Source organism: Chrysochloris asiatica, unplaced genomic scaffold, assembly GCF_000296735.1.
Source record: "Chrysochloris asiatica unplaced genomic scaffold, ChrAsi1.0 scaffold00007, whole genome shotgun sequence".
Lineage (NCBI taxonomy): Eukaryota > Metazoa > Chordata > Mammalia > Afrosoricida > Chrysochloridae > Chrysochloris > Chrysochloris asiatica.
Window position 1 is genome coordinate 9,877,939 of NW_006408525.1, and position 21,606 is coordinate 9,899,544.

At 36.5% G+C, this 21,606-nt stretch overlaps 1 protein-coding gene across 2 annotated transcripts in view; it reads left to right on the forward strand.

Annotated features, from left to right (window-relative positions):
- Positions 1-21,606, forward strand: part of TRIM37 (tripartite motif containing 37) — a 152,635-nt gene that overhangs the window by 12,597 nt on the left and 118,432 nt on the right. For both annotated transcript variants that reach the window (XM_006832380.1, XM_006832381.1), the window contains 7 exons: positions 1,552-1,592; positions 3,854-3,970; positions 6,853-6,940; positions 8,978-9,100; positions 10,780-10,903; positions 14,354-14,421; positions 19,948-20,072. In XM_006832380.1, coding sequence (XP_006832443.1) covers positions 1,552-1,592; positions 3,854-3,970; positions 6,853-6,940; positions 8,978-9,100; positions 10,780-10,903; positions 14,354-14,421; positions 19,948-20,072 — 686 coding nt within the window. The remainder of the gene's footprint in view (positions 1-1,551; positions 1,593-3,853; positions 3,971-6,852; positions 6,941-8,977; positions 9,101-10,779; positions 10,904-14,353; positions 14,422-19,947; positions 20,073-21,606) is intronic.

Below are 21,606 nucleotides of genomic sequence, written 5' to 3' on the forward strand. Positions count from 1 at the left end.
ACTAAAGGATAGAGGAGAACCTCCCACAGGGTTTACAACTCATAGCAATACTAAAGGATAGAGGAGAACCTCCCACAGGGTTTACAACTCTGCCAGTCTTTATGAAAGATTGCCACATCTTTATCCGGAGTAGTTGATGGATTCAAACTGCTGATCTGCTGATCTTTCAGTTGACCTCACACTTTACCCACTGTACCATCTGGGACCCTCTAAAGATGGCAGCGTAGGAAACCCTCTAAGACATTTTTACTATGTCTTACAGGGTCACTATGAGTTGGAATAGACTTGATGGCACACACCAACTACATGAGAGTAACTTAAAAAACTTTTTATTGTGAATTGAGTGAAGGTTTACAGAGCAAATCAGATTTACAGTTAACAAATCACTTCGTTTCATCTCAGTGATTGCATTCTCCTCAATGTAGCATCAGTTATCCATTTCTTCCCTGTGTTTCTTGTTTCCATTTCTCCTTTCCCCACCCTTCTGAATTGCCTTAAGTAAATGATACAGTTTGATTCCCAATGGTTGGCCATTCTATGGTGTGCATACCTCTCTAGTGTTATCCCTACTACACACCCATCTATTACGTGACTGAAAATTGAGCCATGGAAGTGGATAGAGTAGTTTCTTAATATTTATTATGGTATGAGTTCTGTTCCTTATGAAGTTTGTTGCTGTCAGGAGGATAATGAAAGGGAGATGGCAGATTGCCTACTGTTTCTTTAAGTAGCTCTATAATCAGGTACCAGAGAATTAAATTCACTTTAAAACTCACCAGAAATATTAAAGTAACTTGATCTTTGGATTTTTAGTGTATGAAATCTGTTTGAAACAAAACATCAATGTGATTTGGATCAAAAGGGGGGAAGTGCAGCACAGAATTTCCAATTCTCTTGGTTTCCAGACTTTTTGGATCCAGGAAAGCTGGATGAACCTCTGAAATTATTGCCCTGAGATAATCTTTAAAATTTAAACCAAAAATACCCCCTGAAATTTTCTTAAAACCAGGTAAGGATTTAGCTTAACTAGTAAAAAATGTCTACTTTGAGTATTGTGCTCGTTTAAGAAATAGCTATATGGGATGAGATTAACAGAAGCTATTGGAATGATTGGATAGGAACAGTAAAGAGGCAGTTAGTGTATGTTGATGACGGAGAAACAACTCAGAAACGAAGCATGAGAATGCTTGCATAACTTGGAAAATGCAGTCATTATCACTGACTTGTACACTTGTTGACTTGGTGTAAGTTTTACTGTGTATACTCAACAAAGTAAAAATAAATTAAAAACTCAAGGTGATGTATAATAATAAGGGATCATTAACATTAAGTCTTGTTGAATTTAATTCTTTAACTTGGAGGGTTGTTGTTGTTGTTGTTGTGTGCCGTGGAGTCGGTTCCGACTCATAGCGACCTACACAGGGTTTCCGAGGCTGTAAATCTTTACGGGAGCAGGAGGGTAGTTGAAACAATTAAACTTTATACATTCACATTTAATATTTATAAGTTAATGTGTTTTAAAAATGAAAATCGATTTTTTTGCCTCCATAGCGCTGGTTGACAGAGCAGAGAGCACAATGTCCTCATTGCCGGTAGGTGTTTTGCTATCATTATTTGTAAAATATAGTCTTTGGATCAGAGTGTGACCTAGAATCCATAAAGACAGCAGGTTCTTTCTGCAGTCTGCCACATTCTCTTCATAAACACTGGGGAAGAAATAAGCAATCAGCCTGAATTAGGAAACACAGACTAATTATCTGTATTTAGAATTATGTAGAATGCATAAGCATTGTTTGATATGTAGGACTCCTGCCTTCTTCTAGAAAATCACTGTGTAACTTCTTAGCTTACCTTTTATAATAACTATAGTGCAAAATGCCTCTATTTAGGAAATCCAGACAGTAGAGTAAAAAGTAAAGTCTGACTCTGGTATTCTCTACCCAATCTTTTTATGACACACTATTTTCAGCAGAAATTGTTAGGTTTGCTATCTACATTTCCAGACATTTTTCTGTGCATAATACTATTATGTATCGTCACACATTCATTCTTTTTCTTAAAACACACAAATGATACAATAATGTTTTGTAGTTTGTTTCTTTCCTGTAAAATATGGAGGAAATCTTTCCTTGATTGGTATGTACATGTTGTTGTTGTTGTTGGTATGTGCCGTGGAGTTGGTTCCAACTCCTAACAACCCTATACAGGGTTTCTGAGGCTGTAAATCTTTACCGGAGCAGAAAGCCTCATCTTTCTCTTGCAAAACAGCTGGTAGTTTCGAACTGCTGACTGTGAGATTAGCAGCCCGATTTGTAACCACTATGCTACCGTACATATATGTCATTTATTATTATTATTCTACTTTATTAATGCATCATGATCTGAAGCCCACTGCTATCCAGTTGATTCCGACTCACAGTGAACCCTGTATGGGGTTTCTGAGGCAGTAAATCTTTGTGGGAACAGAATCCCTTATCTTCCCTCTATGGAGTGGCTGGTGTATGTGAACTGGCATCCTTGTGATGACCAGTCCAGTGCTTATTCTACAGTACCGCCAAGGCTCCTTGTAACATGATACATTTATACCTATATTGAGAGACATTTATAGTGTTGCCACTTTAGTCATTTTAAATAATGATGCTGGATTGCCTGAAGAAAGGTCGCTACCATTTTATATCAATATATGTTAGCACCTTTTCCTTTTTGTTGTTATGCTGTTAAGTGTCACCTTTTGCCTATGCTAGATACTCTCTTTAAGTTTTTGGTCATTTTGCCAAGTTAAAAAATGATATATTTTAGTATGTGTTTAAACATGAATTGAAATCACAGCAAAACTTTGTCTTTTGAGTTTTACAGTTTGGTAATTTTAACATCTTCATACTTCTTCCTTTTTTTTTTTTTTTCACTCAACCGGTCATACTTTTGTTTCATGGCAATGATTACAATCCCCTCCATAGTTAACACCATCAGTTAACACTATTTACCTTTATTCTTTCTTTGTTTTATATGCACAACATACATAGAAAAAATATATTTGTTTAAAAGACCAAAGGATACGTTTTGCAGGCCAGCTTCCTGCCTTCCTTTTTCCATGGGTCCAGCCAGCCTTTCTTATTCCATGGGTGTAGAGTCCTCAGCTGCTCTGTCTCTCTGTGCCATCACCTCTGCTTCCAGTCTCTGGTGTCACTGCTTCTCTGGTTAGAATCCCACACTTCGCTGATGCTCTTTCCTCTTAATGGCCCCAGGGTCCACTGTTCCTGGAATGAAAGATTAACTACTCCCCGCTTTTTGTTACACATCTTCTACCTTTACAGTTGTGACAGTCACAATTAGTCATAATAGCAGTTACTCACTACATACTTCGTTTACCTTAAATAACTCTTCACATCTTTTGCACATTTTAATTTTGAGTATTTTCTACCTTTTTTTTAATATAGATTTCTAAATTCATTGCCGTCAAATAGACCTTTGGTGAAGATGGAGATAGTGTATATATCTGCTCTATCCAGTAGCACATGAAATGTGTCTAGAGTGGTTGAAGAACAAATTGTCTTTTATTTAATATTAATTAATTTGAATTTCACTTTAAATAGTCACAATGTGGCTATTGGTAACTATATTAATCAGTACAATTTGAGACTAAGTTGAGGATTGAATCTGTAATCTGAATTGGCAGGGATGTTTTGTTTTTAAGATGTAAATAAGTTACAAAGCGTGCTTTCATTGGGTGTTTGCAATTATTTTAATAGTAATGTAGTATGAGTGTGGTAGTGAGCTCTATTTTGAAGGTTGTGTTTTAGAACAATAATCTCAAACTGTTGATTTAGAGTATGTGTATGTATTTCCCTCCCAGTGCACCTCTTCAGCTACGAGAACTGGTAAACTGTCGTTGGGCAGAAGAAGTAACTCAACAGCTTGATACCCTTCAACTCTGCAGTCTCACCAAACATGAAGAAAATGAAAAGGACAAGTATGCTCTCAATTTCCCTGTTAAAGCACTCTAGATCTTGCCACTAAGTGCCTGCCATGTGTTACTTTAATGATACTATATTGGTAGTTCTTTGTACTTATTTGTAAATATGAACAATACAATATTTCTTAATTTAAAAATTCTATTTGTCTTATGTTTCTTTTGGGTAACAATTTAAGATTGTTGATTCTTTTTATGTTGTTTATTCATCAAACATTTGTTTATTGCCCCTCTCCCCACATCCGTGTCCCCTTCTCCTGTGCTAGATTATGGGGTACAAAGGCAAATGAGACATAGTTTCTGCTTAACAGTTTAATGGGGGGAACATACGACAGACAATATAGTGTGCTAGGACTTTGGTGAAGATTGCCATGGGATAAGACTCTTTGATGGAATGGCACAATTGAAGTATTTTAGTAATATCTAGAGGGTAGTTTTGAGATGCAAGTAAAAGGGAAGATGTGGTAGAATGGCAGGTAAAGAAACGACAGTGTAGTTATTTATAAGGCTTTACTCTCTGGCAAGAAGAAAATGCATTAGAAGAAATTCTAGGTTCCTGAAATGCTTAGAAATTAAACCATACCACTTTCTGCATATTTACAAGCATGTTAAAGCAATGATGTAGAACTTCAAGGGACACCAGAAACTATCTAGAATATTTCTGTTCATTATAGTGAGGAAGTTGTTGTTGTTATGTGCTGTGGAGTCGGTTCCAACTCATAGTGTCCCTGTACAGGGTTTCTGAGGCTGTAAATCTTTATGGGAGCAGAAGCCTCATCTTTCGCCCATGAAACAGCTGCTAGTTTCGAACTGCTGACCCTGATGTTAGCAGTCCGATTCGTAATCCTTAACCCTGATAATATATTATGATAATCCAGAGCTAGAAAGAAAAGCCAGTGTTGTTTTTATTACTTACTATTCTAGTTAAAAAGGAGCTCGTGGTGGTGGTGGTTATGAATTGGGCTGCGAACTGCAAGGTCAGCAGTTCGAAACTACCAGCTGCTCCATGGGAGAAAGATGAGGCTTTCTGCTCCTGTAAAGATTTACAGCCTCGGAGACCCTGTTCCAGGTCACTATGGGTCGGAACTGACTTGATAGCACTTAACAACAACAACAATTCTAGTTAAAAAGGAGTCTTGGTGGCTTTGTAGGATAAACACTGGACTGCTAACCACAAAGTCAGTGGTTCAAACCTATTAGTGGTTCCTCAGGAGAAAGATGAGCTTGTCTGCTCCCATAAAGATTTAGCCTCAGAAACCCTAAGTAGTAGGGTTGCTGTGAGTCAGAATCAATTAGTTGGCAGTGGGGTTTTAAAAAATATTTAGTTCTAATTAAAAGGAGCTTTGGTGGCACTGTGGGTTAAAGCATTGGGCTCCTAACTGCAAGGTTGATGGTTCAAACCCACCAACTACTCTGCAGGAGAAAGATATCTGTTCCAGTAAAGATTTACAGTCTTGGAAACTCTGCAGAACAGGCCTTCTACTCTGCCTTGTAGGGTTACTGTGAGTTGAAATCAACTCGATGGCAGTGGGTTTGGGTGGGTTATTCTAGTTAAATGGAACTTTCGAAGATTTTTGTTATTTCTTCCAGCTTAATGGACATCTCAATAAAAAGAATTATTTACTTAGCTTCCCTTCCCCCACCCTCACTCCCACATGTAATAACATAGAGGAACATTTAATTTAAGACAATTTTCATCACTTCTGAGGTGGTGCATGTTACTGTTGGGATAGAACCTTTCACTCTTGATTGATTGTCTTCTACTAGAACTTTTATTAAGGTCTACTTAATTTGCCAGTTTGCTAAACTAATCTGTTAATTCCTTCGTTGACTCTCAGGGCCTACTGGCCCTCCTTAGGTTTGTTGAAGGTGCTTATATATAGGCAACTGATTAAGAATTATTCTGGCAAATTTCTTGTATTGTAAAAGTTATATTCTAAGTTAGAGTAAAGATGTGGCGCTGGAAGTTGAGCACTAGACTTCAAGGTTGGTTTGAACTGCAAGTTCTGTGGTTCAAATTTACCAGCTGCTCCTCAGAAACCCCTATACAGGGTAGTTGTGAGTCAGAACTGACTTGATGCCACTTAATAACAACAATAATATTCTAGATTTGGTAGTTTGGAAATGATGCTAGTAGAGATTCTAGATGTTTTCTAACTTTTATTTTTGATTTGATGCTCATATTACTTATTAATAATCTATTGTCATTGAGGGGATTCCAACTCTACAGCGACCCTATACAGGGTTTCCAAGGCTATAGATCTTTACGGAAGCAGATAGCCTTATCTTTCTCCTAAATTTATCAGTGAAATGTAGAAAACCTATCCTGGTTTTTCTTGATGTTCACTGTCTATTAGTGAAATACTTTTTTAAAAATGCAACAATATCTGTTTTACAAGCAAGAGAAAATTCTTTTTTTTGAAATTGTTCATTTTCTGTGAGGATATTGTATTACATTATATGATTAATCGCATCCATGTCTCTTATTTATTGTTACTATTACATGTAGGTGGAGTATTTATACATGCACACATGATCATGTGGGTATAGATTCATAATCTTATTAAGTACTTGCTCAAAATGCTGCAGTTGTCGTTATCCACAGATGATGCACTATTAGTCTGTATTTTGTATGTGATTATAAAGTTTATGTTGTTGCGTGCTGTCGAGTCAGTTCCAACTCATATAAAGATTTATCTACATGTAATCCTTTAGCTTAATTCACAGAATCCATAAAATAAATTTTGCAGTTACATGGTTACTGAGACATAATTATTTAAAATTGCCTGACCTGTTTGCCCAAACTTAGGAATTTGTGTTCCGTGTGTTCCAATTTTTAAATAATTGAATTTACCACTTTTTTCCCCTCTCAAAATATACAGATGTGAAAACCACCATGAAAAACTTAGTGTGTTTTGCTGGACTTGTAAGAAGTGTATCTGCCATCAGTGTGCACTTTGGGGAGGAATGGTGAGCAGTACAAATGCAATTTTTTATTTAAGTTAGAAATTAGAAAATCCCCCCCAAATTTTTTTTATAACTTACTTTTTTGTTATTGTTGTAAATATACATAAAAGAACATACATCCATTCAGCAGTTTATATATAAACAGTACAAGTTTGTGACCATTGCTGTCCTCCTTTTCTACTCACTTAACATCAATTCAGAGCTCCCTATATCTCCTGTCCTGACTTGCTAGTGTCACTTTGATCCCACATAGATAGTTCTTAAATGCTCAAGACAGAGACATTCTTTACAAGGCAAGCTAAATTACTGTTTGATTTAAAGACTTAGGAGTATTTTTGGTTTCATATTTAAAGTTTATTACAGGGTGAAATCATTTTTGTGATTTAGGTAGGAAATAAAATAATATCTTTTACTCTGAATATATAATAAAATTTCAGTGCTTGTGCCTCTTAGACACTTTAAAGGTCTCACACCTGTATTCTAGGAGAACCTCTTTGGAGGGGGTTTGATGTAGGATATTCACCCCTTATATAAATAGTTTTTATTTAATCTAAAACCTATAAAGGGTGTATTCATTTGCTGTAGGAACAAGATCTTTTCTTTGAGTAAGTATCAGTTGATTTGATAAACTAGCTACCAGTTACCATTTTGACTTCTTTAAAATGGAGCAGGGACTTAGACAGTTGCTAAACACTTTATGTTTTAGTTTTTTTTCCCATTCTAATATAGGTGCTTAAAACTTTTTTGACACATCCTACCTCTATGAATGTTAAGACATTCAAATTAATTTGCATAGGAAGCAATTTAAAAATTTCACAGTTATGTCTCATTGTTTATTTAATACTTAAACAAAATAATGGTTACAATAATAACAGAGTAGACACACAGATTCTTGGTAGGAAAGTAAGTCATAGTGGGAGCAGAAGTGAGTAGACTTCGGGGTTATCCATTAGCCATGAGAATTGATCATTCTTTGAGAATCAGTCAGTATATTTTACAGAGAAATGATGGAAAGATTGATTGAGTAGAGATCAGTTAAGATAATTTTTCTGTTAGAATTTATGCTAACTATAAAAAAAATTAGAAAAAGTTTCCATAATTTAGTATTTAAATAGATTTTTGTAAGAGGCAATACATTTTTTTTTTTTTAATCCACTTAAAGTGAACACACAATAATCTACTTTTTTCCAGTAATTTCTTAGACAATAAAGCAAGGCACTTTAAGTGAATATGACAAACAAAATGAGAACATATTTGTTACAAGACATCTCATAAAATAGAAAATGAATAGTACTATTTACCAATTGAATACGAAACTATTTTTAGGTTGATAGCTCTAAATCTGTTTTCTGTGAACACCCCGAGATATGTGATACTCATTTTTATAGAGTTTCTAATATCTCTAGAGTAATTTGTGTCATGAGAAATGGGGTTCATTGCTTTTGCTAATTATGTACCCTGGGTCTTTTCCTCAAATGGTTTACACATGCATTCACCTGTGGTAGACACTGGGGATTTAGTGATGAACAAGACAGATATCAAAAATCTAATTATATATAAAATTGTTGCTGTAATGAGAGTGAATGACCATGGGTCCTTGACCATATAAGCCTGAGATAAGTTCCAAAGGACGTAGAAGAGTTAAGAGTGAGGGGAGGCAAGAGGAAGAGGAAGATAAATCATTTTTGAGTGAAGAAGCAACTTTTTCAAAGGCCAGATGGGAAAAGTTTAAGAACATGCAAGAAGACTGGTGTTGGCCAAGTAAAGAATGGCAGATGGCTTGAATGATGGTCAAGAATTTTGTCATTATATTTTCTTTGTAACGAATGAAGGTTTATGGATAAGTTAGAATGTTTTGTTTACTAAAATTTTAAGGAATTCTTACACGGACCAAGTGATTTTAAGCAAGTTTTAACAAAATAATGGCAACCAAAAAGATATTTACTAGTTTATTAGTGTCCATAGCAAGTTATACATAGAATATAAATGCAGATGAGGTATTTGAAAATGTTCTAAAATTACTCTTGTTAATTTAAATAGCATGGTGGACATACCTTTAAACCTTTGGCAGAAATTTATGAGCAGCATGTCACAAAAGTGAATGAAGAGGTAGCCAAACTCCGTCGGCGTCTCATGGAATTGATCAGCTTAGTTCAAGAAGTGGTAAGACTGTTGAGAAAAGGTCATCCCTTTTATATTCTAAAATATATAATGACATATATTCTATAATAAAAATTAGTCAGATACTTAAATCAAGATCTTCAAGATTTGAAAGTTTAATAGGATATGTCTATAGTCACACAGTATTTTACTAATTTCAGATTAGCTGAGGAATTTGTACCCAGATTCCTGGTTTACAGAAAAGCAATTGAAGCCTTTTCAGAATACAGTCTGTTTGAAGTTGCCAGAATGAGTGTTATAGCAGATCATTGCTAACTTAAGAACAGATATGATCCTTGTTTTATCCTTTCAGAAGTCAAGTTGTAAATCATTATTTGTAACACTGTTTACACAGATAAGAGTGTTTTGAGTTTTGAATGTGAAACTACAGAATCATTTTGGAATACAAACCATTTGCTAGTTGATGACTTCTATTTGGTTTTCATTTAACAACTTTTTTTCCTATTATAATCTCTTGGCATTTTTTTTTTTTTTTTTCTATTATTTCCTTTTGTTTGCCCAAAAGGGAGGGTGCGAATTGAGGTTTTCACTGCTTATGTTTACTTAATAGTAAGTGTAGGGAAGCTTGTCTTTTTTTCCTGTATGGCATGCCAGTGTAAAGTCTGTGTACACTACACTTTTTTGTGTGTGTTTAGTTTTGAAAAGCAAAAAGAATGCAAGAGGATATTTGCACATGGGTAACCACAGGGAATAAGCAGAACAATTGTTACTGAATGGAGGGGATTGCAATCACTGAGATGAAACAAAACAGGATTTATTGAGTGTAAGACTGAGGATCTTGTCTGTAAACCTTCATTCAATTCACAATAAATAAATAAATAAACAAAAATATAACTTTGTAAACTATAGTAGATACTAGTTTTCTTTTACAAAAATTCATTTATTTTAGGGTTTTGAGAATATGAAATAAATTTAATATACTGTGATGTTTTTAGTATGTCTCTATTAACCTAAACCAATATTTTAAAATTACAGACTTTTTTGGTGACCTGAAAAAAGACCATATATTTTATTCTGTTTTAATTGTTGATTTTTAAGGATTTTTTTCTTCTGATTCTGTTCATTGCTCAGAATTTTTTAAAGCAGTGGGTTAGGGCTTTTTGTTTTTATTTTTTATTGTGAACTAGATTGTTTACAGAGCAGCTCATCAGATTTACATTCAACAAATCATGTACTTTGCTTCATTACACTGATTACAATCGCCTCCATGTACTATCATTTAACAGTGTTTACCTCTAAACTTTATAACAATGGTCTCATGCAAAATTTGTCCTTTTGTGATTTTGACATTGTGGTAATGTCCTTCAGGTTCATCCATGTTTTGGAATGTTTTTCAGATTCATTGTTACTCTTAAATGTTGTATAGTATTTCATATTGAGTATGTACCAGAGTTTGTTTAACCGTCCTTCTGTTGATGGGCATTTAGGCTCGCTTCATCTTTTTTGATGTGTTCCTTATAGACAACATATTGAAAATTCTTGTTTTCTTAGCCATTCTGCTCCTCTTTGTCTCTTGACTGGATTACTTATAATATTTCATCTTTTAAAGAGGAAATGAAGCCAACTGACTTAAGAATAATTATAATGCTTACATTAATGTCTATTTGTGTCTGTTTTTTAAATTCTAAAGTTAAAATTATTTTTACCTGATTATCTTCTAGGAAAGAAACGTAGAGGCTGTAAGAAATGCAAAAGATGAGCGTGTTCGGGAAATTAGGAATGCAGTTGAGATGATGATTGCACGGTTAGACACACAACTGAAGAACAAGCTTATAACACTAATGGGTGAGTGTTGATAGACTGCTGGGATACATGGTGCTATGAGTTTCCTTGAGGTTCAGTCTTTGACAGGTAAAGATTAGTGGGTTGTTAAAGGCTAGGACAGAATCTTGAGATATTTGCTAACTGGGCTAGTATATAGCCTGTACTTAGAAACAGTTGGAAAGAAAGAACTTCATAGCCATTTTTAACTTTTTATTGTGATTTAAGTGATGGCTAGTGGACCTCATTGTTATGTAGAGCATTTTTTTCAATTCTATATAAAAAATTTCTTTTATGTTTCCCCCCCCCCCTTTTTTTTTTTCACTTAGTTTTCACTAATGGTAAAGAACTGGCATTTTGAAATACTAGCAAAATCAAGGAATTCATAGGGTAGTGATCACGAATCGGGCTGTGAACCTCAAGGTCAGTAGTTCAAAACTACCAGCTGATTCACGGGAGAAAGATAGAAAGATGAGGGTTTCTGCTCTTGTAAAGATTTACAGCCTCGGAAACCCTGTATAGGGTCACTATGAGTCGGAACCGACTACACAGCATATAACCACCACCATTCTTTCTAAGAGATTTAAGGTCTTGGTTCTTTGTTTTCTGGTAGATCTTATTTTTAATCTTTTAATGCTATTCAGTGCTTACCCTTTTGTTTCTTCAAAGATTCTTCATTCTTTGACTGTATAGACTAGAATTGAACAAGGATTTAAGTGAATTTCTGATCAGTATTAAATTTAATGGAAGGATAGTTGTGTGTATCTATAAAACCAGCTTTACAATATTTATTTTAGTCCAACATGAAATTGTTACATGCTGTTGAGTCCATTCCGACTCATAGTTGTTATGCCCAGAATTCGGGATCCCCAAAGACCACCAAGGAGCCGACGCTGATGTTTATTCAAGCTCGAGCTTGGACTCCACCTGCATCCGACGCAGCAGATTAGGGATGGAGCCCCGAACCCTTTGTCTGCGGGATTTTTATAGAGTTTTCAAACAAGCTCGGGTTTCTCAGCTTTACAATTTTTGGATTGGTTAGCAATTGGCAAACTATAAGATGTTACAATTTAATTGGTCAGTACTGGTGGTGTTTGTTCTTATGCTAGGGCAAAGGAAAACATCTGGCATCTGGCCTTGAGCTGACTGGCTATTTATATATATCATTTTCTTGGAGCTAGAAGACGTGCTAAAGCTTATATACAAAATAGATTCTTCTCTTTGGTCCTACAATAGTAACCTCGAATTGGGTTTCTGAGACTAAATCTTCATGGGAGAAGAAAACCTCAACTTCCTCCCATGGAGTGGCTGGTGGGCTCATACTGCTGACCTGTTGTTCACATTCCAGTACTTATCCTATTGAGCCACTGTACCATCCTAACATGAAATAGATATACTTTAATAGAGTTGTGAACAAAGGATTTCTAAAATTTCATGTTTTGATTTTTCCAAGGTTTTACCCGTGTCTTGTACAATCCAAAATACCATTTTATCCATTTTATTTTTAACTTTGATAAGATGCAGTTATTTTAGTACTTGGTTATTTTTTCACTAATCGTTTTTATAGTATAAATCTGCATTATCTGAATTTTAGTTTTTGTTCACAGATTCAGCATCAAAGGGTGGTAAATGTCTTAATTAGATTGAACAGTTTAAGTACATCTGCACAGTGGAGCAATTAAATCTGTCAGTATTGAATATGCCAGTCACACTACTGTGTAGTTGATTTCACATAAATGGAAATCATAATTATTCTTAGTTGTAATCAGTCATATTTGTAAATGATCTTATTTTTTCACTGCTGTAAATTCTGTTTGAGAATACAGTAAGTTCATTTAGCCACATAGAGTATTGGATTTTTTTAATTGAGGGCTTTTTCTCTGTTTTTGGTCTTAAATAGTTGGCAGAGACACAAACATTAGCATTTGTGTATCCTTGCTTTTCTAGGATGAATTTGCTTGTTTCATTTATGTTTTATATTTAATTTGGTCAGCCAGAAGTCAAATTAAGACAACCATTCAGATCTCCAGTAACTTCCCTTGCCAGTAACTTAACTCTCCTGACTTGTGTTTTTCTATTATTTTCTATTATTAGAAGTTAAAGTAATTTATTTTACCCTGATACCCACCAAACCAAACCCACTGCCATCAAATTGATTCTGACTCATAGCAGTCCTGTGTAGGGTTTCTGAGGCTGTAACTCTTTACGGGATCAGAAAGCCTCTTCTTTCTCCTGAGGAGTAGTGGTGGGTGTGAACTGCCAACTTTGTGGATAACAGTCCATTGCTTATCCTCTGGAGCCACACCAGGAATCTTATCTCATTTTCAGCTCATTTACTACTATGAAGAATTTCTGACTTTTATTGATTCTATGGTTTTTTACCAGTGATTTTTAAGTCAAGTCATGTACAGGATGTAATATTTCCTTAAGACTGTGGGATGGGATGGTGGTAAAAGCCACCTTTGGTGGTAATAGATCCCAAATGGTCATTTGTTTTGACTGTCATGTATTTTTAAGTTACCAAGAGCTTCTCATTTTGGTATTAAAAATAAAATTCTACCTATTAGCTACCCCTCTGTGTCAAATTCCTTTACTCTAAGTCAATATAGGACTCCTGGTGTGGTACTGCTGATTAATGCGCTGGACTGCAAAGTTGGTTTGAGCTGCAAGGTCAACAGTTCACGCTCACCAGCTGCTCCTAGGAAACCCTATACAGGTTCGCTATGGGTTAGAACTTACTCACTGGCACTAAAAAACCAGTCGGTATAATTTCTGTTCGCCTAATGTTACGTGTTTCCAGCGCTTTGTTAGTTGCTCTTGAGATGACTCCGGCTCATGATGACCTCATTTATACCAAATGGAACTTTTGCTTGGTTCTGTGCCATCTTCACAATCCTTGGTAAACACTAGTCCATTTTGTGGCCACTGTGTATTTCGAGTGCTTTTCAACTTAGGAAGCTCGTTTTCCAGCACTCTATTGGATAATATTGTATTGTGATCCATAAGGTTGTCATTGACTAATTTTCGGAAGTAGATCACAAGACCTTTCCTCCTCTTCTGTGGTCATCTAGAAGCACCATTGAAACTTGTTTGCCATATGTGAAATACTAGTAGCATAGCTTCCAGCATTATAGCACCATATAAGCCACCACAATACGACCAACTAGTAAGACAGGTGGTAGTCTAACTTCTAGATTTGGGGATTTGCCAAATTGTTCATTTCACAACCAAAATAAGGACCTAGAAAAGTAAATTTTCTGCTTGAAGTATATTGTCACTGTACATTTCTTAGATGAATTTGATATACCTAATGTTAGATTTAACCTGTTAAAGCTCTAGAGAAATCTTTAAGGTAGTTATAATGAAAGATTTTTATTTACTTTAAATGGATTCCTTGTTACAGAATATGTTGTGAAAGTTAAAATTCTGAAATCCGAATTGAGCCTGTGTTGGTGTTGTGCTATTTTTAAACAGGTCAGAAGACATCTCTAACACAAGAAACTGAACTGCTGGAATCCTTACTTCAGGAGGTGGAGCATCAGGTGATCAAATATCAAATATAAAATGAAACAAAGTCTTCATCCAGTACTGCCTAGTTCCCTTAAATTTTGTTTTGTCAGATTTTCTATTAAGTTATAATGGGAATTATTATGAAAAAAAGCATCATCAGCTGATTGTCAGATTTTTTTTCTCCAACATGTTAGGGAACTAGATAAATTATTATGACATAAACCTTTATAAGAATGGAATTATTTTTACTGAACATGACCCTTTCAAACTAAGTGCCAAGTAAATAACATACAGTCCAATAGATATTTGGAATATAACTGTGAATAAAAAGGGGGGGCGGATTGTCCTCATACACTTCATGTTCTAGGTTGAGGTGGAAACGAAGCACTTAGTAAAAAAAGTAAAATGTATGGTGATGGTGTTACCTATGTATTTAATGTATTCACTTGTCTTGCATTTGTTTTTTTGGAATTCTTGCCTGATATATAGCTTTCTGTTGTGATCTATTTTTATTCCTCTTCCTAGGGTTCCCTTTCCCATTTTTCTTGGTAAAGTCCTATGCTTCTTGATTCCCATGGCTTCTACTTTCTTGGTTTACTACTTTGTTTTGAGATCACACTTCCTCCATTTCCATTTCCATTTGATACACAGTGTGACTAGTGTGACTTAGTGTATGAATATTTATGTAAAGACCCTTGTTTTCAGAATTCCAGTGCCTCCATTCTCAATCATGCATGTTGTTCCTCTAGTTTAGAGACTTTTATTTTCTCCACCAGAGAATAAACTGCTGCAGTGACAGGGCCACTGTCGTGGAGTAGGGGCGGGATCTGTAGCTGTGTGTGTGTGTGTGTGTGTGTGTTTAACAGCTGGATTTAGGTGTATTTGACATTAAATAAGCTGCATATATTTAAAGTGTACAATTTAGATACATTTTGTTAAATTCACCTCTGAAACTATCACCACAGTTAAGACAAACAAACCCACTGCCATGAGGTTGATTCAGACTCATAGAAACTCTATAGGACTGAATAGAACAGCCCCTTTGGGTTTTTGTAACTGTAAATCTTTACAGGAGTAGAGATAGCCTCATCTTTCTTCTGTGAGCAGCTGGTGGATTCTAACTGCTGACTGGTGGGTTCATACTGTTCCCACTGTGGCTACCAGTCCAGGTAATCAACAGTCATCCTCAAACCCACCAGCTACTCCTCGGAAACCCTGTACAGGGTTGCTATGAACTGGACCCAACTTGACAGCAATTAACAATAACAAACAGCAGCATCCTCAGTTTCCTTTTACCACATTGTAAATCCTCTTGTGCCTTCCTGTATTCACCTTCCCAGTTAACCACTGGTCTACTTACTGTCACTAGAGATTAGTTTGTATTCTTAAAAGTTTTACATAGATAGAATTATACAGTGTGAACTTTTTGGACATTCAGTTGTGGTATGAGTGAAAGTTGGCAGAGCAAATTAGCTTCCCATTCAGCAATTTATATACTTTTTGTTTAGTGATGGTAATTATAACCCTCTCAATGTAACAGCATTCTTTGTACTTCTTCCCTGGGTTCCCTTTTCCATTTGTCTTACTTTCCTGCTATTTCTTACCTTCTGAACTTTTTTGAAGACAATACTGCCCTTTTGGTCGGTCTGGTTGATTGTTCTGGGGAAGTCATTCCTCAAGGGTATTATCCTTTGTCTGAAAAACGATCCCCAGGAGTGGTGAATTTTTTTTAGATTAACTTTTTTAACCTAGCAAAATGATTTTAAGATTTATCCTTGTTGCTGGGTTGGTCTGAATCACACATTAGAGCTTCACACTCACCAGCCACACCTTGGAAACCATATACAGGGTCACTGTGAGTCGGAATCAACTTAAAGGCACTTAACAACAACATGTATATTAATAGTTTGTGGGCTGTTTTTCATTCCTGAGAGTATCCCATTGTATATATATACCAGAGTTCACCTGTTGTGGTCATTTGTGTTTGTGTTTTTGTTGTTTTGGGCTATTTATAAATAAAGCTGTTACAAGGAATCACATTCATGCATTTTGTTTTCTCATGGGTATCTAAGGTGGAGTTGTTGTTGTTGTTAAGTGCCGTTGAGTCGATTCCGACCCATAGTGATCCTGTATAATAGGGTTTCCAAGGAGTAGCTGGTGAGCTTGAACCACCAATCTTGCAGTTCAAACGGCTTTGCAGTCTGGCACATTAACCCACAGCGCCACACCAGGAGTGGCTAAGTCAAATAGTAGATGTTTGGTTAAATTTTTTAACTGTACTTTGTTTTCTGAAGTTATTGTACCAGTTTATATTCCCACTAGTAGTTTTTGAGAGTTCTTCCTCCAGATCCTTGCCAACACATTGTATACTTATCCTATGGATTGTGGCCGTTATTGTAGGTCTGTAGTCGTTTTCCCATTACGGTTTTTATTTGCATTTCCCTTACCCCTATTGATGATGAGCATCCTCTTGGACTGGTGTGCAATTCATATATCTTCTTTGATGTAGTGTCTGTTTAAATTCCTTTGCCCACCATTTAATTGTTTTACTTTTTAAAATGGAAGTGAATGTTAATTAAGGAGCCCCATGGGGTAAACATTGGACTACGAACCACAAGGTTGGAAGTTCAAAACCACCAGCTACTCCACAGAAAAAAAGATGAGGCTTTCTACTTCCATGAAGACTGACAGCCTTAGAAACCCTAAAACAGGGTCATTCTGAGTCAGAACTGAGTCCATGGCAGTGAGTATTCATAAGGAATAGCCAAATTCGAATTTTAACTGGAATAAAATGTCATTCATTATAGCAATAAAAATATCATGAAATTATCTGTGAATAACTCTAATGAAAGATGCTTAAAATGTTTGTAGAGATCATTATTAAAAAAGAGCTGAATGAAGAAATATCTTGAACCTCATTGATTCTTCTATGTATATTTTATTATGCTGTCTCTGAAATGGGATGCATCTTAACAATGCCATCTGTAATTTGTTCTTAGTGGCACATAAATGTTTAATAATCAATGGCTTAGTACATATTACGAAGTATGGTATATTTCTGGTATGGGGCTGTACGATAAGGCACTAGACCACAAGGTCGGTTTGAACCACAGGGTTGGTGTTCCAACTCAACCAGCCGCTCCTTGAAAACCTTGTATAGGGTCTCTATGAGTCATAACTGACTCAGTGGCACTTAATAACAACAACATGGTATATTTCAGAGAAAATTCAATATTATAAAGTGCTTTTTGCCTCTTAATTAGACTGATTTTTTTTCACACGTGTTTTCTTGGATTTGCATACAATTACCAAATTATATGAAAGAGCAAAAACTTCCCAAATAGGTCAACATATGTCTGGAATAGAATCCAGCAGTCAGTGCTCTTTTCATACCTTTTGTCAAGATATGATATGAAGCAAAAGTGATTGTGACACTGTGGCTTTTAGATAGGGAAGGACAAATCGACTAATACACAGAATGAAAAGCTCAAATGCATTAGCTAGAAGAAGAAAGAAGAGGAAAAAAAGAGTAATCTGATACAATTTGATGAACTAGACCTACACCTATGGATGCAGTAGCTCAAAAGAGGGAACAAATCTTTGCAGCAAGGATCATTCCCACCCTCTCCACACACAGAGTAGACAGGGATGGGCAGCTTGAACATTGGCTACCAAAATGGGGGGCTACAAAGGCAAGAAGTGACTGGCTTACAAGCTCTCAAGAGGGAGCCTAGATACAGAGGGCGCGGAGGAAAGTAGAATTTCCACTGAGTAGTATCCAATCTGTCTGAGTGGGGCTGATGAAAGAAGATAGGGATAGGTCTCTTGTGATACAGTAGTGAATAATTGTTATCAGGATTGACTGTGAAGGTTGGAAATGTAAAGGTGGACGTTTTGTAGCAAAAAGAAGGAAGTGGTTGACTTTGCAGGCCAGGAGCAGAGTCCCCTGGGACCATCAAGGGAGAAGCGCTGAGTGCGAGACCCTACGCAGAAAAACAGTTATGCCAGAGATGGAGGCAGAGATGATGACGTGGAGAGCTGGAGCGGCTGGGAACTCTAGACCCAGAGAGGGAGAGGAGGGGCTATGTGCTGACGACTGGCGGGCAGGCTTGTAGGGTATACCCTTTGATTCGTTGATGATGCATGGAGGGTAACCATAGCAGTGAAACAATGTACGATAGGATGAATGTAAAGTTAATGGTTTCCCATGTAAACTATCACATAATTCACATTAAAAAAAAAAAGTTTATTTAGCTCTTTCACATGCATTAACTCTTGATCACTGTAACACACTCAGTGAAGCAGATGATAAGTATTGTGAAGTCAGTTTTGACTAAGCAACTCACAATAGGGAGTGGATGGTGGCTTTGAACTGCCAACCTCAAGGTTAGCAGTCCAGTGCTTATCCTGTAGTGTCACACTAGATTTGATAGAAGATATTATTGTAATTTTGTACATAAAGAGGTCCATAATTGTTCACTCAGTAACTATTAGAACCAGGACTTCAAATTGGAGGCTGGAAACACAAAATCAGTAGTCCTAACTTAAACTTGTTGATGTTAGGTGCCATCGAGTTGGTACGGACTCATAGCGACCTTATGCACAGCAGAACAAAACACTGCCTGATCCTGGGCCAACCTCACTATCATTGCCACACTCGAGCCCATTGATACTGCCACTTTACCAATCCATCTTGCTTGGGGATTGTCCCCTTTTTCTCTGACTCTCCATCTTACCAAACATGATATCCTTCTCCAGTGACTGGTCCCTCTTGACAGTATGTCTGAAGTATTAGAGACGAAGTTTGGCCATCCTGGCCTCCAAGGAGCACTCTGGCTGCACTTCTTCCAACACAGATCTGTTGGTTCTTTCGGCAGCCCATGGCACTTTCAATATTCTCCAACACCATAACTCAAAAGCATCAATTCTTCTATGGTCTTCTTTAGTCACTGTCCAGCTTTCACATGCACATGAGGTTATTGAAAATACCATGGCTTGGGTCAGGTGCACCTTAGTCTTCAAGCTGACATATTTGCTCTTCAACACTTTAAAAAGGTCTTGTGCAGCAGATTTACTTAATGTAATACGTCTTTTTATTTCTTGACTGCTGCTTTCATGAGTATTGATAGTTGATGAAAGAAAAATGAAGTCCTTGACAACTTCAGTCTTTTCTCCGTTGAGAAGAATGTTTACATAATTGGATTTCTAGCTTTTACCATTTTAAGTGCCTTCGTGTCAGTTCATACCCATCGTGATCATTTTATGGGTTTTCAAGGAGTGACTGGTGGATTTCTACCATTGACCTTGTGGTTAGCAGTCCAGTGCTTATCCTACAGCACCACACCAGTGTAATTTAAAGTTGTTGTTAAGTGCCATTGAGTCGATTCCGACCCATAGCAGCCCTGTATAGGGTTTCCAAGGCTGTAAATCTTGACGGGAGTAGAAAGCCTCATCTTTCTCCCGCGAAGTGGCTGGTAGTTTCGAACTGCTGACCTTAAAGTTTGTAGCCTGATTCGTAACCACATTGTTTATGCAGGTAATTATTTTTCCTCTCACAGTTGCGGTCTTGCAGTAAGAGTGAATTGATATCTAAGAGCTCGGAGATCCTCATGATGTTTCAGCAAGTTCATCGAAAACCCATGGCATCCTTTGTCACCACTCCTGTTCCACCAGACTTCACTAGGTATGAAACAGTTTGTGTTTTTTTGCCTCTGTATACATTTGTAAGGTGTTTGTAATGGTATGGTCTTTATTGTATGCATGTAAATCTTACATTTTGTTTTTGTTTTTTTTTAAAGCCTGGTAGACTCGTTTGAACTTTTGAATATAAAGAGAAGATGATAATGAATTAGGAAACACAGTTTTCCTTAGAGCTCAGTCTTTCGGAGTATAAAAAAATAATTGATTCTGTTCAATGTCATTAATCTTTGTTCTTTATTTTACTTCCTTTTTGGGTTTGTTTATACCTGGTTTTGTTTTAACTCTTACTATATTATATGTATGTTTTGGGCAAACCCAAAACTTATAGAAAACTGATGAAATAGCAGAAAATTTTTAAGATAACTTGATGTTATCTACAAATCCTAAAAGAAGAGGATACAGTTGCTGTCTAGCATCTTCTAGTTTCAGTCTTAGAATCTTGATCAGAATCTTCTAGATTAGCATCTCAAGTATGTCTAGAATTACACTGGGCTGGGGTGTTAGACCAGTGATTTTCAACTTGTAAATGTATTGGAATCACAGGATTCTTCTGAAAATTGCCAGTTCATTTGAAATTAAATCTCAGTGCCTATAGTTGGACATTTGTAGTTTTTATTGTTTTAAATCTCAGGTTGTCCCTTGGGAGGGATGAACACCATCACATCAGATAAATACCTTGTTGTGGCAGGGTTCAGTCTGTCTTAGGCTATAAAGATGGCTTGTGGAGCGCTATCAAGTTTTCCTAACAGACTTTGTTACCAAAATGCTTATGTGCTTTGCTGCGTTTTTTTCTACGTTGTGATGGCGTGTAATGGCCACAGACATCCATTGTACTAAGTAGCATGACGTAAACTGATGTTTCTCAGCCTCATCAGCATTGTTCTCTTTCTGGGCTGGTTGACTTTTTGTTGTGAAGGCCAGTGTAGACTGCTTAGCAGTATCTGTGGCCACTCCCCAACAGTTTTAGTAGCACTACCTCCTTCCTGTAAGCAGTTGTGTGTGCTGTCATGTCAATTCCTACTCATAATGACCAAAAGTCGAACTGCCCCATAGGGTTTCCTAGGTTGAAATCTTTATGGGAGCAGATTGTTAAGTTTGTTCTCCTGTGGAGCAGCTGGGTAGGTTCAAACTCTGGTTAGCAACTTGATGCTTAACATTGTGCCAGCTGGACTCCTAAGAGTATGTAAACTGGTTGAAAACCAAACCCATTGCTGTCCAGTCAATTCCGATTCATAGCAACCTTGTAAGACAAAGTAGAACTACCCTATAGAACTTTGAAGGGTATACAGCTGTACAGAAACACACTGCTACATCTTTCTCCCACATGGAGTGCCTGGTGGGTTCTCAAACTGCAGATCTTTTTTTAGGAGCCAAGCATTTTAACCACTGTGCGACCCGAGCTCCTGTGACAAGTGCCATTGAGTCAGTTCCCGACTCATAGTGATCCTGTAGAGCAGGGTTGAGGAACCTTTTTCTGCCAAAATTTATAACATCATTCACATTAATTTATTAAATTA